General features: G+C 36.4%; 1 protein-coding gene across 3 annotated transcripts in view; it reads right to left on the bottom strand.

Annotated features, from left to right (window-relative positions):
- Positions 1-9,482: 9,482 nt before the first annotated feature.
- FAT4 (FAT atypical cadherin 4) overlaps positions 9,483-15,089 on the bottom strand; it is a 183,091-nt gene continuing 177,484 nt past the window's right edge. For 2 of the 3 annotated variants that reach the window (XM_024246169.2, XM_063723654.1), the window contains 2 exons: positions 14,809-15,070; positions 9,483-12,515 (listed from right to left, as the gene is read on the bottom strand). In XM_024246169.2, coding sequence (XP_024101937.2) covers positions 10,648-12,515; positions 14,809-15,070 — 2,130 coding nt within the window. In that variant the 3' untranslated portion in view covers positions 9,483-10,647. The remainder of the gene's footprint in view (positions 12,516-14,808; positions 15,071-15,089) is intronic. The other variant, XM_054554467.1, reaches the window with a different exon arrangement.

Genomic DNA, 15,089 nt, shown 5'->3' with positions numbered 1-15,089 from the left:
CAGTTCAAATTCTGCCCTTGGCCCTTACCAGCCTTGTGGAAGTCACTGACCCTTTGATTCTCAGTATTTATAACTAGAATTGGGAAGAATAATATTTACTTTCAAAAAATAAAATCTTACTGCTGAATATTGCTACTTTGGTTTTTGACAGTTTATCTTATCTATAAATCTATAGGTTGCCTCCAGAACTTGGACATTGTTTTATATTAATATCATTTTCATATATTTCATCATGCCTAACACCAGCCAACATACAATATTTGCAACACAAACAAGGAAAAATAGTGAAGATTAGTGATTATGATTCCTTACGCTTTTAGTCCTCGTCTACTCTGATTCAATTAGGTTTCTGAATATAAAGGTAACAAATTTATTGGAGTCTAAGAATAAAAATGAAAGGGAGATTCTCTTGTAGTCCATGACGATTTAATTATGAAACTATAGGGAATGAAACTGTGTTTATCATGACAGGATTTCATTGCATTCAATGTGGGTAGAGAATGGATGACGGAGGGTTAGATAGCTGTCATAAGAGGGGAAGAAACAGGTTAGCTGCCAGCAGTGAGGGCAAGCATCAAACATTGGCTTAGCTTTAGACTGCAGAGAAATATAAAGAGCTGACAAGACAGCCTCGCTTGAAGCAGGAAGACATTAGTTCTCCACTTTGAACCAAAGAATGTGTAATGATGCGGAATGCAAAAGGCAGGGTCACAAATAATGATAATAATGACAGTAGTACGACAGGCTCAAAGAGTAATGGCTAAGAATTGCATATCAAAGAAACAGCTTAAAGTGAATTGTATGAGTTATTTGCCCCGATTTTAGCTACCATGTTGGTATGTCTATTGCAATTGCTAAGAGATAATGTATTTCAACTATTGAAACAAATTAAATTACAAATGCCAATTGACAATAAAATATAATTTCATAGATATATTTTAACTTCACACATCTATAAAATGTTATAATAGAAACCAAGTGTTAGATACTAATTTCTTATTTAGATGGCGAATTTCATAGTGTTGTAGATTACAAAATTAAATGCTTCATGAATATTCACTGGGTGTGTCAAAGAAAGATTCTTGCAGTAAGAGTTCCTAGTGCTCATTCTTCAAAACAGATATACATAAATAACCTTGATTCATGCCTGTTACATTTTGTAAGTATAATGCCACAAGTCTCTCTTAACAAACCTTTTATCTGCATAGATTTTTGTTAAATGTGACTTGAAGCAACTAAAAATGTAGTTGAGATTCAATGGTCTGTTTTGTAAAGAACATTCATCATAGTTAAGAATAAGATCCACATGCCTCATCACATTTGAACGTTGTGTGTGTGATTCAAACGCTACTTCTCCTCTGACCCCATTTTGACCTGCTCTCTCATTTGCTCACCATGTTTCAAACACCCTGGCCCTTTTTAGTTTCTGGAAGATGTGACTCTTCCCACTGTGGCGGCTTTGCTCATTCCCTTCCCTTTGTGAAAGATGCTCTTTCCCAGTTCTCCACCTGGTCGACTCCTATTTTAAATCTCAGCTTCAATATTCGCTCTGCAGAGGGGACTTCTTTAACCATCCTTATCAGTAACTTCCTCCTTTTTTCTTCCCTTGTGCCAAATCCGAGAATCACAATGCATCCTTTTAGAACTAAGACAACACTTAGTATACTAAATGCAAATTCATTTTGTCTTTGTTTTAAGAATATTAGAATATTTTTACAACTTTCAATACCACCAAATTGTCAAAAATACTCGAGAAGCTTTGATTTAAAAGACAATGTCATCATATGCTTTGTTTATATGTGTATATTTGTCTATATGTGATACCAAAGAATTGCCATTATAGGATATGAATCTAAACTGTAAGATACACTGTTAACTTTACTTTCTTTCATTAACTAACCTTGTTTGAATACAGATATTCTAAAAAACAATTTTAAGGGAATGTTAAAGAGGTCATCTTAGATTAATAAAATTTGAAATTCATTTTTTTTTTGGTACTGGTCTCTGAAATTGCCCCTCAAGTCTCAATTATTCCAAAAGTTGAACAACTTTACTAGGACATGTTGTGAAAGCCAAAATTTTTAGTATTTTCAAAAATTCCTCCATGTTTGATATTACAGGCAAAATGCTTCCTTTCTTCAGGCAGCCATGGATACCCCATTCACTATTTTGTGTGTTGTCTTTGTTATACAGTGTTATTAATAAAACTATTACAGTTTTTGACTTTGTTATTAGAATTTGCTACTTACTAAACAAAATTTAAGGATGGTATTACCATAAAATAAAGCTAAGTTATCTGATTAATACTATCAAGAACGGTAACAATGAGTTGATATTCTAAACTGTATTTAGCAGAATTTAATATCTAAATGTGTGTTTAATTTGGTTTAGACATTAATGATAATAATATGTATATTATGATAACATAAGATTCTATTTCCAATTATCTCATGATAATTATGGAGTCCATAAAGTATTTTTGCCAGCTGCTCAATGCAGCACCTTCTGTTTGTTTGTTTGTTGCTTGTTTTTGAGGAGTTTTTCTCTTCTTGCCCAAGCTGGAGCGCAATGGCGCGATCTTGGCTCACTGCAACCTCCTGGGTTCAAGCCATTCTCCTGCCTCAGCCTCCTGAGCAGCTGGGATTACAGGTGTGTGCCACCATGCCTGTCCAATTTTTTTGTATTTTTAGTACAAACGGGGTTTCACCATGTTAGCCAGGCTGGTCTGAAACTCCTGACCTCAGGTGATCCACCTGCCTCGGCCTCCCGAAGTGCTGAGATTACAGGCATGAGCCACTGTGCCCGGCCTCAATGCAGCACCTTTTAGGAGTTGTGTGATTTGCTTAAATGAAGGTCTTAAGATGTAATATGAAATTATGTTGAATATTATAGAGGAAATTTACAGCAAAACTAGGACACATAGAGATATTTTATTCAGTTTCAGCAGAATAATCAGAAAAAATATGGTTAGAAAAACAAAAATTTCAGAAAAACGTGTCATTTTGTTGTGTCTTTTTTTTTCCTTCACAGTTTTGAATGTCTCCTTTCCACAAAATATAGTCACAAATGAGTCCTATAACAATTTGAATGAGGGCTAGGAAATTAAAGTGGAAAATTAACAGCATTGGAACTGGAAGGCAAAGGAACTCTGAGGATAGCTAGACAACTGTCAGAAGTAATTATTTAGTAATTTTACCCAAACTAAGCTTCAGCTCTGTTTACTGCAAACTCAGCAGAACATGATCAATCTGGATAACCTCACATACTTTTTGCTAGAGATGACACCAATTTTGTGAAAAAGTATATTTCCAAAACCAAATGAACCAGCTTCAAAGTAAGTAGTACATGGTAGAACAAACCTGATAGTAGTTAGTTCATGGTAATAGCTTTAAATATAATAATTTAAATTGTCTTACATAATTATACAATGAAGGAACTGCTGAAAAATATTAGTAAATTGCCCAAAATGTTCTTTAAACCACACTAAACCTATTATTTTGTTTCTTTTGAAAATTTAGTAGATTACCAAAGCTTGGGAAGTAATTGATTGTTCAGAAGACTGCATGTGGAGCACACATTCATATGAATACCTTAGACATATTTAAATAATTCTCTGAAAACAGAGCTATACAAATCTTAAACTACTTTGGAAAAGGGAAAGTCTAGTCACCAAAAACTGCAAACTTCTTGAAGGCAAGAGTCATCTCTCACTTACCTAAATCTCTATGGTGCTTGGCACACAGTAGCTCTGGTGTTGAGCAAATTTAAAAAGTGGATGCAATACCAAGACTTACAGGCTAACTTATAAGGTGTTTTTTTCTCATGCAATGTTCGACAAATATCTGTTTAAAAGTGACTATTAAATGTTGAATAGACAGGAATTGTACTCTAATTAGAATAGAAAACTATGAATTATAAATAATTGTCTTTGCTGCTTTAAAATCTATTGAGGATTTCTTAGGCTTATTCTGTCCTTGATCTGAAGCTGCATAAGATAGTTTCAAATAACAATATACCAACCTATTCTGTCCTACAATAATGAAAACCAAAACCATCCTCTTTCTTAGAACACTATCCAACGCTCACTGTCTATAAAGCTTAAAAGAAAAAAAAATCTTGTTTAGGTTCACGCCTCCCAAGATCTATGTAACAGTCTTTGCATCATGTGATATAGTAGGCCTTTTGCCTGGATTAGATAACATATTTTTAAGACATGGTTTTCTGTTAAATAGTATATGACTGTCAATTGAAGTTTCTTGATGATGATTCTTCCAAGAGGACAATTCTCTTTTCACTTTTTTTATCGAAAGCCATTTCTCAAATTCATCAGTTTTCCATAAAGAGTCATCTGACATTCTGCGTAGCATTACTCCAGATTCAGTATATGGTATCTTTCTATTTTCTCAGACTCATAACTATAAAAGAATATACATATTTTTGGCATAGGTTATGCTGCTTTTTGTCTCAATCATACCATTTCTCTAAAAAGATATTTTCTTAGACTGTTTTAATTTTTTACTTAAAAATCAAGGATCAACAACTGTTTTCAGCAACATTCTGGTCCAGAACTGTGCAAATAGAGTAGGGGAAGGATGGTTTGAGTGATAAGACTGCTCTGGCAAAACAGAATCTTATTTTGATCAACATTTGTACCACATGAAATATGTTTTCAATTTGAAATAGGGAACTTAGTGACCTTGCCAAAGAACTTTGTACACTGTAGGTAATTTTATTTGGGCTAGAATGGTACACAGATTAAAATCCCAACTTTTTGCCAGAATACCATGATGACTGTATTTTGTAGTCTGCAACCTGATTTGGGAGTTTGGCAAACTGATTCACAAACTAATAAAGTTAGAAGTATTCAAATGGATCACCTGAAAATCATCTGCCTTTAGGCAGTGTGTTTTAAAACATTCCATGGGTCTTTCCATTTCAACAGATATGGAGAGTCTCTCACAAATGTGTCTATTTTGAATATATCATACACTATATGAGGATTTGATGAATCTGTCATTAATTCAACATATTCCTTTCATAAGTATAAACAGTCTTTATATTATATATAGATGTCAATTACACATTTTCAGAATTGTGTGAATCATGATACAACTATGGGTTCAACATATACACATTATACAGTTAATAAAAAGACTTACCCAAGCCTTTTCATGGTCAATGCCAAAAATATGTATTTATATATAAATTCTTTCAGCATGCTTCACTTGGATACTTATTGAAATTCTAGCATACTTTGAAAAGTGTATTAGTGATGCAAAGATTTAGGTAACTATACTCATTATAAACAACAACAACAACAAAAAACCTCATTAACAGCTATATGGGCAACCCTTAGTTGCCTTGATTATACATGGATCTTAGCCATCAGGGCAAAGTGAATGCATGTCCACCTTCTCAGGATTTACTTTGCATTGGGAGAGTTACTTCAACAGTAATTCTGTTTCTAGATCAGTTTTGAAATATTCTTTTTGAAATATTCTTTACATACATTTATCCTTAAGCTTTTTGTGGTTCAGTCTTTGCTAATGTGTTGATAATTATGTAGCCTAATTGATTCTCTTGCTGTTCCTCTAACATGACCTGTTCGAATCTGGGCTTCCCCATGTCACTCTCTCTGACTGCAAAAGTGTCACACATATGTCCAAGGCTCACTCTCTGCCTCATTCAGCTCGCTGCTCAAATGTTTCCTCCCCAGAAAGGTCTTTCTGATTTTCTGATTCAAACTAGCATACACATTCTCAAGTCAACCTCTTACCCTTAGCCTGTTTTAGTTGGCTTGATGGCACTTGCCTCCACTAGATATTACACTACATAATTAGCATTATATTTATTTATCTCCTCTACTAGAATGTAAGTTCTATTAATGCAAGTGTTATGCCTGTTTTTCACTACTTTATTCCACGACCTAGAGGAGTACTTGACATGTAAAGGGCGTTAATTATGTCTGTGATCAAATTTAACCCAGGACACTAAATTTCTTTGTATCTTAATATATTTCTCCGTTAAAGATTATTCTACTTCATGGCCGGGCGCGGTGGCTCACGCCTGTAATCCCAGCACTTTGGGATGCTGAGGCGGCTGGATCACGAGGTCAGGAGATCAAGACCATCCTGGCTAACACGGTGAAACCCCATCTCTACTAAAAATACACACGCACAAAAAACATTAGCTGGGCGTGGTGACGGGCACCTGTAGTCCCAGCTACTCCGGAGGCTGAGGCAGGAGAATGGCGTGAACCCAGGAGGCGGAGCTTGCAGTGAGCCGAGATCACGCCACTGCACTCCAGCCTGGGCGACAGAGGGAGACTCCGTCTCAAAAAAAAAAAAAAAAGATTATTCTACTTCATGGTCTTTAGGTCAGAATATATTTATCTGCAATGATTATCAGAGATGCATAGGTTTTGTTAGGATTCAATCCTTGATGTGTATTTGTAGGTACCAAAATTGTATGCACCCAAATTTATTAGATCCTACTGCCTTTTCCCTCATTAAGAATAAATAAAAATATAGAATTCATGTGTAACACTGACCTATAACACTTGGACTGACAAACCCATAAAACTGCTGGTTGGCTCAGTAGTAATAGACATGTAAATTATTAATAATATGGCATTTCATTTTAAATATTTTAAGGAACATATACTAATCATAGTCTTTAATGTTTTACTCCACACTGATTGACCTAATAATGTGTAAAGTGTATTTTATTTCTAGGTTTATTTTCCTAAGTGAAGATAAGTTCAGTCATCTTGAAATGTTAGTCCTTTAAAATGGAATCTATGACATAAAATAGAAAAATAATAATTGCATTGCTGTATTATTTATTCATAATTTAAAAATATTTTCACTTTTCTCCGTTGTATTTTACCATAATATTAAATTTTAATAAAATAAAAATGCATTTGCTTGACAATAGTGATTTGTTCTGAGATGGAATGCCTGAAGTAATAAAGCCACTTGGTGATATATTCTATTTCCCTTATAAATATCTATAAGGGACATGACTTTCAATAGTGTAAGCCAGTTCTATTTCTCATCAGCCTTGATATTGGTAAGTATTTTGTTAGCAACATGCAATGGGGAGTTGTGCTCCAGGACCTTCTGCTGCTCCATTTTCTTTTCATTTGTTTTTTCTCTTTTTAAAGTGAAAGCAAGTTTATTTGATAAGAAAAAAAAGGCTATCCACTGGCAGAGCAGCTTCCATTTTCTTAAAGTGATTTTAATTTATCTTAAGCTATCAATAAAATCAAGTAATTTAGAAAATTCTAGGGATGACATTGAAAACAACAATAATGTACGCCTTAGAACTGAGTAAGCAAAGTCCTGTGTCATGCTGCCACATCATGTTCACAGAACTTGTGGCTGGGTGATCACATGCAGTTATGACAGCATAACTGCAAGGGTATTTTCAATATGCACCAGAAAGAAAGTAGTATTTTCCCCACAACACAGATGCAGAAGAGCCTAAAGGAGTCTGTTCTGCAGTGAGTCAGTCTATGCAACTCTACCCTCAAAATCTGAGAGGTTGAAGAAAGAAGCTGACATATCCAGCTGCTCAGAAAGGATCATTCAACAGAGACTTATGAACAGAAGACATGCTTGTGCCTCAGGCAGTGGAGAGACAAGATGGCGGATCTCTGCACCATTAACCCCCAGCCCAGGCATTATATATCATAGGAAAGAAAGGTGTAGGACAATTGAAGTTGACCCCTTATGGAAATGCAAGACTGCTATGTGAATCTGCCTAAGATCAGGATTTGCAGTTAGTACAAGCTCTTACACAAGGAACTATAGATATACTGGAAATATTAGAGGCATTCCCAGAACTGGGGTTAATCAGAAGTAGACATGGAAGATGAGCATCGAAGATGGAGTTGCTCTGGCCTCTACAGAGTAGAGTAACTGTATTCCAGGAAATCCAGTAGAACTCGACAGGGGATGGATTAAAATCCTCAGGTCATAATTTTATGTGTGAACATGCAAGTCACTACCAACCATTCATTTTTGGGGATTGTTAATCTGTTAATTTGCCTATAATCCCTCCTCCTCATAGTACACCATATGTCACTTCAATATTTCAATAAATTAAGTATTACTGTCCATTTTAAAGTGAGACCTTCATTTCAGAGATTTCTGATTTATTTTGATACAAATATTGGCTTTGCTTCAGTAGAAGAGATTTCCAAGAAGAACCAAAGACTAGAAATTGTCCTATGAGAATCCTATCATGTTCCTAAACTGGGATTGATTAGTCAAGGGATTAGTAATTCTCTATCTCACAAAGAATTCTTAGAGAATAAGAATACAAAATCTTGGCACCAAGTTCCTCCCCCTTTACTCTTAACTATAATCATGTTTATCATCTTACATTTAGCTCTGTTCTAAATTATGGAGTTTATATTCTTGAGGATATTGAGATGCTTCAGAGTTTTTTTAAAAAATGTATTCTGTTTTGAGTTACACAAAGCAATGAACATGTTTCCATATTTGGAGAAGAAATTTATAAAATTCATAGAGAAATATTAAAACATGTTGGCTCATTGCAGGTGACAAAAAAAGAGAAAATCAGATCATTATCTTACATTCAGTGTTTAAACCTAAAGGAATATCATGATTTAGATTAAATCCACATTATATTTCCTAATCCGAAACAAAAAAATAATAATGTCAACATTATTAAATGACAAAATAATTCTGGCATATGCCTCAATCTGTGGGTGTTAGTTTATATATCATTAAAATTCCTATTCAATATGATAGAGTCAGTATTAAAGGAGAGTATTCTCAATGAATATTAGTTTTGGGGCAGATATTTAATTACAAATGTGCTGAGATTGTGAGGTAATTTTTTAAAGTCCTGTTATTTAAGATGTAACTATGACTCCTGAAAACAGAGGTTTGTCTTGGCTAAGACAGCATGTATAGTTTCTTTAGAATTACGCAGCAGAGTAATCAATAAATTAAAGACACATATGTAGAGTGGAGCTTTCACTATCATTCTTTCTACCCACCCTTGGACTTAGAGAATTTTGGGCTGGGTCCTTGGAGAAGATTAGTCCCAGACATTTTTCCGTAATTAGCTCTAATTCATTGCTGCTTCTATAGCTGTAAGACTGATCTAAAGCTGGTCTTCAGTGAACACATTCTACTGGGAATTTCCAAACATTTCTTGCCAGAATGCTTAAACCAGCTTCCTAACAAAATTAGTCCCCTAAGATCAACCTAGTCTAGACTCATTATACTCCAGGGAAGCCCAAGAACTCTGACAGGTAGGAATGCACTGAAGTGACTTTAAAATATCTGTTCTGGCAATGATCCATATTAACATTTTTTAAAAAGAAAATGTTGCTGCTCATATACAGTTCAAGTAGCCATACCCTATTGACAAGTAGAGACTATTCTCAATCGGGCATACAAAGAGTATAGAAAGATAAAAATTAATATTACACTATGAATACAAAATATTTTAAATAAATATTTTAATTCTATTGTTGACATTTACAAGTAGAAAGCATACAGTATGTTACAAATATCAAAATGTGAAAAATATGAACGTTACATAAGTAACAAATATAAAAAAAGTATTTTCTTACCTTCCCTGAAAGTAAGAAAACTATTCAGCATAGGAAAATATCAGTATCAAAAACACAGCTTAGGTGTAAAAAAAGTTTTTACACAGTATTAAAAAAATGATCTACAAAATGACAGAAAGTAAGTGTTGAAATCTGATTTCATATAAATTATAAAAACTGGGTACTTAGAGTAAATGTTATCTGGTTGGAAAATAAGTCCAATCATAAGCTTTCCTTAGGTAAATTCTTTAAAATATTAAAAGCGTAGGAAAAATTTTCAATAAATAACTTTTAAGAGTGTTTCTTAGAAGTGCTGCTGAGAACATCATTCGCATAGCAAGGTGGCAGTGTTCTGGGGACAACATGCAATCATTCTGTTCCTAATGGAAGCCTCATGAAAGTCAGGAGACTATAATCATTTGCTCAAGGATCCAGAAGTTTTAAGACAATTCTATAAGAAAGCATTAAAGTGCTGAACAAAATGACTTAATTTCAGTACCCACTGTCATGTAAAACTTACTCAAATACTCAGACATTTCTGAGCAACATCAAATACGGAAACTATCATTCTGAAAAGTGTTAATATACTTAATCTTTCATTCCACGATAGGAGGGTTCCTTTTTACACTTTACGAGGATTGGTTTAACATCAAGAATCTTGCAATGCAAAATATAATTATAATAATACAATGGAAACAATACACATACGCCACTGGGAAAGCACAAGTTATTTTCTGCAATGGTAAAGATATCAATTTTTAAAAATCACAAATCAAACACTGGTAAATAAGAAAAATTTTCCAAATGCTGCATGCCACATAACTAGTTACAAAACACAATGCATGCAGGGAAATAAATTCAACCACACATGTTTAAATTAAAAGTTGTTGTGAGTCTGTTTCAGCAGCATTGTGGTTATTATTTTTAAAGTTTTCCCTCCACCACTAGTCCATACTGGCCTGTTTTTCAAATGTGACCCAACCTAGTCAGCAACTTTACAATGGTTTAAGTATTACTTCTTGTTTTTATATTTTTATAGTGCCAGTATGTAAACTTCACACATACTGTTCTGCTTCCCCATCTTTGGGAACTGGCTTAGTTGTCCCAGCTTTGCCTTCTTCATTTGCTGCTGCTTTTTCTGGAAGAGATGCCAAATCTTTAAAAACATCTACATAATGGCCAAAGCCAGGGCCCCAGTTCAAAAGGTTGTCCCAGTTGAAAGTCCCTGCTTGCTGCCCTAGCTTCATGGGCAGTGTGTTGTCAGCAGAGCCTGGTGCTGCTGCCTGGGTGCCCACAGGTCCTCCCTCGGCCCTGCGGCCGTGGTACCTTCGAGGCTTCAGTCTGGCTCCATAATTATCTTCATCATCTGCATCAGATTCATTGACTTGAGATAATTTGGGCATCCTGGAAGTATATACCATTGGCTTCTCCCTGTCATATTCCATTTCTGAGCAAGTGAAAGATTCATGGGAGTCACTATCAGAAGAGGATTCTGGAGCTGGAATGCCATCGGCTGGATTCCTTGTTCTAGACAGTGGCCTTCTGCAGTCCTCCTCTGAAGAAGACCTCCCATGGTCTGCACTGCAGATACTTGGGTTTCTAGGGCGAGGTGTGTTGAGCCTCTCCACTTCTTCAATAGAGAGTCCAACTGGAGGAGAAGATTCCAGTGGAATCTGCCCAATTGGCTGCTTTAGGCGACTCCCTGGTCTAGAACCATGTGATGCCATGGCCTGAGGACTCTTGCTTCTCCTTCCCAGCCTTGTGGCATAGTTGAAAATGCCAGGTTGGCAGGTGTCACCATGCATTTCCAAAGTATTACCATCCCTTATAGGAAGATGCAATTCCCTTGCTGGGCTGTTTCTATAGAATGTAGAAGATTTGGAGAAAGGGGCTGGACTGTGTCGAGACAGAGGGTTGGGAGTTGGGCACGCTGAGTGGCTTAGGGAGCTGGTTCTCAAACCTTGACCATACGAAGGCTGGTAAGTCAAACTGCTTGCTCCTAAGGGCATGGGGGATTGCCTTGCAAAGCCTAGGGGACTGTGCCTCTGGATTGAAAATTTTGGTGTGTGGCTGCGGAACTGCTTGTAGTGTTGAATGATGTCTGCATCCGAAGGGGCGATGCTGCTGGCATTGTCAATGTCATAGTGCTCTATCTCCTGCTCTGGAGATGCCAAAGGGGCACTGGGGATGGTTTCTGAGTTGTGAGGAATATCAGTTTCATCATAGATAAGGTAGGGGTTTTCCCTTTCAATGATATCTGGTTTTGGGTTCCCTTCAGGCTGCTTCCTCACAGTCATGTCATCCCCATAGGGAGGGATATTGTCAGGGTCATCAAAAGCAACGTTCTCACTTCCCTTTTTCTTCTTCTCCTTCGGTTTCTTCTCCTCTTTGGGATTTTTGGCCTTCTTCCCCCTGCAGTGGTTACACAGGATCAGGCTAAGGACCAGGAGGGCCAAGACGGTTGCGCAGCTGCCCACGATGGCAGGCACAGCCCACAAAGGCAGAGAGATCTCTTCAGGGCCCTGACTCAGAACACAGACATGCCCCGCAGGACTTCCAGCTTTGCACACTTTCCCCTGAGGACAGAGGACGCCAAGACAGGCCACCACCATCTCACAGGTCCTTCCCGTGTGAGAGTCTGGGCAGCTACAGGTGAAGCCAGAGTGCAGGCCTGGCTCACAGCTGCCACCATTCTGGCATGGGTGGGAGGCACAGTCCCCAGGAGGGACACACCTGTAGGCATACCACTGATTAATGCACAGCAAATCACCCCAGCAGGGGTTGCTGGCACAAATGTTCGGGCCACGGCAGCCAATCTTCACTGAGGGATCTGTTTTTGAGATGGAGGCCAAGCTATGCTTCCCACTGAAAGGAAGACTTTCTCCACCATACCACATAGAAGCAATGCAGCCATCAAAACCTGCTGGGAGAAGAAGAAGGAGTAAGGCTTTTTACAAAAAAAAAAAAAAAAGAGCTTATACTACACTGCTGGGATCTTGTAAAGAGAAGCTCCACAATCACCTCATATGAATACATGAATACAGAAACCTGTCTCAGAATCATCATCCAGCTGAAAGATAATTAAGCTATGCATCTTATAACTTAGCAAGGTGCGTAACATTACCATGACCAAACATGGATCAGATTGTTTGAATCCCACTCATTCTGAAGATTTATAAATGACTTGGGGAGGCTGAATTTTCTTTTTCTTACTCATTTATTTATTTATCAATTTCCTTCCTTTTTACATCCCATATACCAAAAATTGCATACATACAAATAAAATATATTTTTTAAACTTGTAAAGAACATGAAATAGGCCAATGGTTTCAACTACTAAATCATGCATTCCCATTGAAGGTGATAATACACCAAAGGTGTGGAACATAGGTTCTTGGGGAGCAAAAGAAAAAAATCTTAGCTATTACAATGGTTTATAGGCCTCTAAAAGGCAGATAAAAACATACCTCTGGTGTTAACATTTTATGACTTGGGGATGGCAAAGTTTAGGCTATATTAAGTGTCTCCTTAGGGTAATGATAAAGATAAAATGCAAAGTTAAGAAACACTTCATTACACTTGAGTGTGCTAACAGTGCTGATATTTCTATCTCAGGGCCCAACAATCTATTTTGACACTACCAAAAAAGTGTAATTTCCATTGGCTTGTTTTCTCACAACATTCTATAATAAACATATAAAAAGGACTTATGACCTGGACTTTAACTTTTATGCCTTAAATCTATTACTCTCACATGCATTTTTTTCCTCTTATTTAATGCATCATTCTACCATAGTGACATTCTCATTCTTGATATATATTTTCCCATACGCTTTTGTGACATCTTTTCTTTTTGTTCCTATACTCCTGATTTTCTTCCTATTACTTAGTCTCCTTTTCTGACTTATTCTCCTCTACATAACCATTAACTCTTACGGTTAATCAAGATGAGGTCCCAGGCTTTCTTTTCACTCTACGCCCTCATGTTAGGTGATCACACCCATGTCCAGTACTTCAGTTGCCTGCTTGACACTGACCACTCAAATATATATTTCCAGCTAAAGTCTATTTCTGATTTCCAGCCCATCCATCTGAAGGATTTTCTCAAAGATGCTTCAAATCCAAAATGTCCCAAACCAAATCTAATACTTCTCAGACATATGCTGCTTTTGGAGGGTTCTGCAGTTTCCTCTCTTGCTGACCTACCCTTCTTTGAGTTGAGAAGTAGAAACCTCCTTGAATTTTACCATAATCACTAACAGTTTGGTTGATTTTAGTTCCAAGAATATTTCTTGCCTATCCATTTCTTTCTAACTCCTCAGCCACCACACTAGTATGAGCTCACAAGACATCTTGCCCTGATCCCAACTCATTTCTGTAGATCCGCTCGTGTCCTCCTCCAATTCATTCTCCACGTTGTAGCCTGAATGATCTGTAATATTACTGCATATCTAACTTGATCCTACTGTGATTAAAGTTTTCAATTACTTCCCATTGCTCTGTAAATAAGACCAAAACTGCAACATGGTCAGGAAGTTGCTTCATTCTCCGACTTCATCATTTGCCTATGATGTTAGCCTCCAATGTGCTGTGTTCTATAACTTTGACTTAAACTTCTTCTTTAAAAAAATTCCTATCAACATAAATTAACCTTTCATATATTTTAATCCTCCTCCTTATCATTCAGATTTATGTATACATGTCAATTCCACAGCAAAATTCCCCTTCCTTTCTCTTTTTTCACTATATTTTAGAATTCTACATTCTTCATTTGTATTATTTATCACACATTAGAATAATGCAGTTACTTGTGTAAGAATTTGATTAATGTTTGTCTCCATTAATGGTCTATGAAGACAGTGGCTGTGAATGAATAAACAACTGAACAAATGTATACAAAATGCTTGGTGGACAAGCAAAGCATCAAAACACTATGGACTGAATTACAACCTTGGTAAGAAAGATGCAAGTTGCTCGAGAAAGTGGTGGCTAATAGTTTATTAAAAACTTTCTGAAGATAGTTATGACATTCTTAGGATATTTGTAATTGATATTATCAGACATCAAACTACTTTTTTAAACATAAATTTTATTGAATGAAATTGTACTGTATATGAGATTCATGCTAAATGTGTAGTCTTGCCACAAGAAAAAGCAATTACTTTTTGAAGAACAATTTTACTTCCCTTGTGACTCTACTTAACAAAGGCATTTACCTGTTTGGGCATCTCGATGTGCTTGATTGGGTGGAATTCCTCCAAGTGATATAGTAAGCACATCAAGGCCACCGAAGTCCTGAGTAGGGTGGATAATATCTCTGTTATATATTCTGTCGACAGACAATACTGTGGCTGTTCCATTTTTCCCAATTAGAAAAGTGTGCCAGTGGCCATCTGCAACATATACTTCAGGAATATTTCTCTCCACTTTCCCAGCGATTCCTGCATCGGATGTAAAATGTACTTTTCCATTCTTAATCTGTAAAACATATTAAAAA

The sequence above is a fragment of the Pongo abelii genome, chromosome 3 (assembly GCF_028885655.2).
Source record: "Pongo abelii isolate AG06213 chromosome 3, NHGRI_mPonAbe1-v2.0_pri, whole genome shotgun sequence".
Lineage (NCBI taxonomy): Eukaryota > Metazoa > Chordata > Mammalia > Primates > Hominidae > Pongo > Pongo abelii.
The sequence above is the reverse complement of the archived record's forward strand: the minus strand, read 5'-3'. Positions and strand labels throughout refer to the sequence as shown.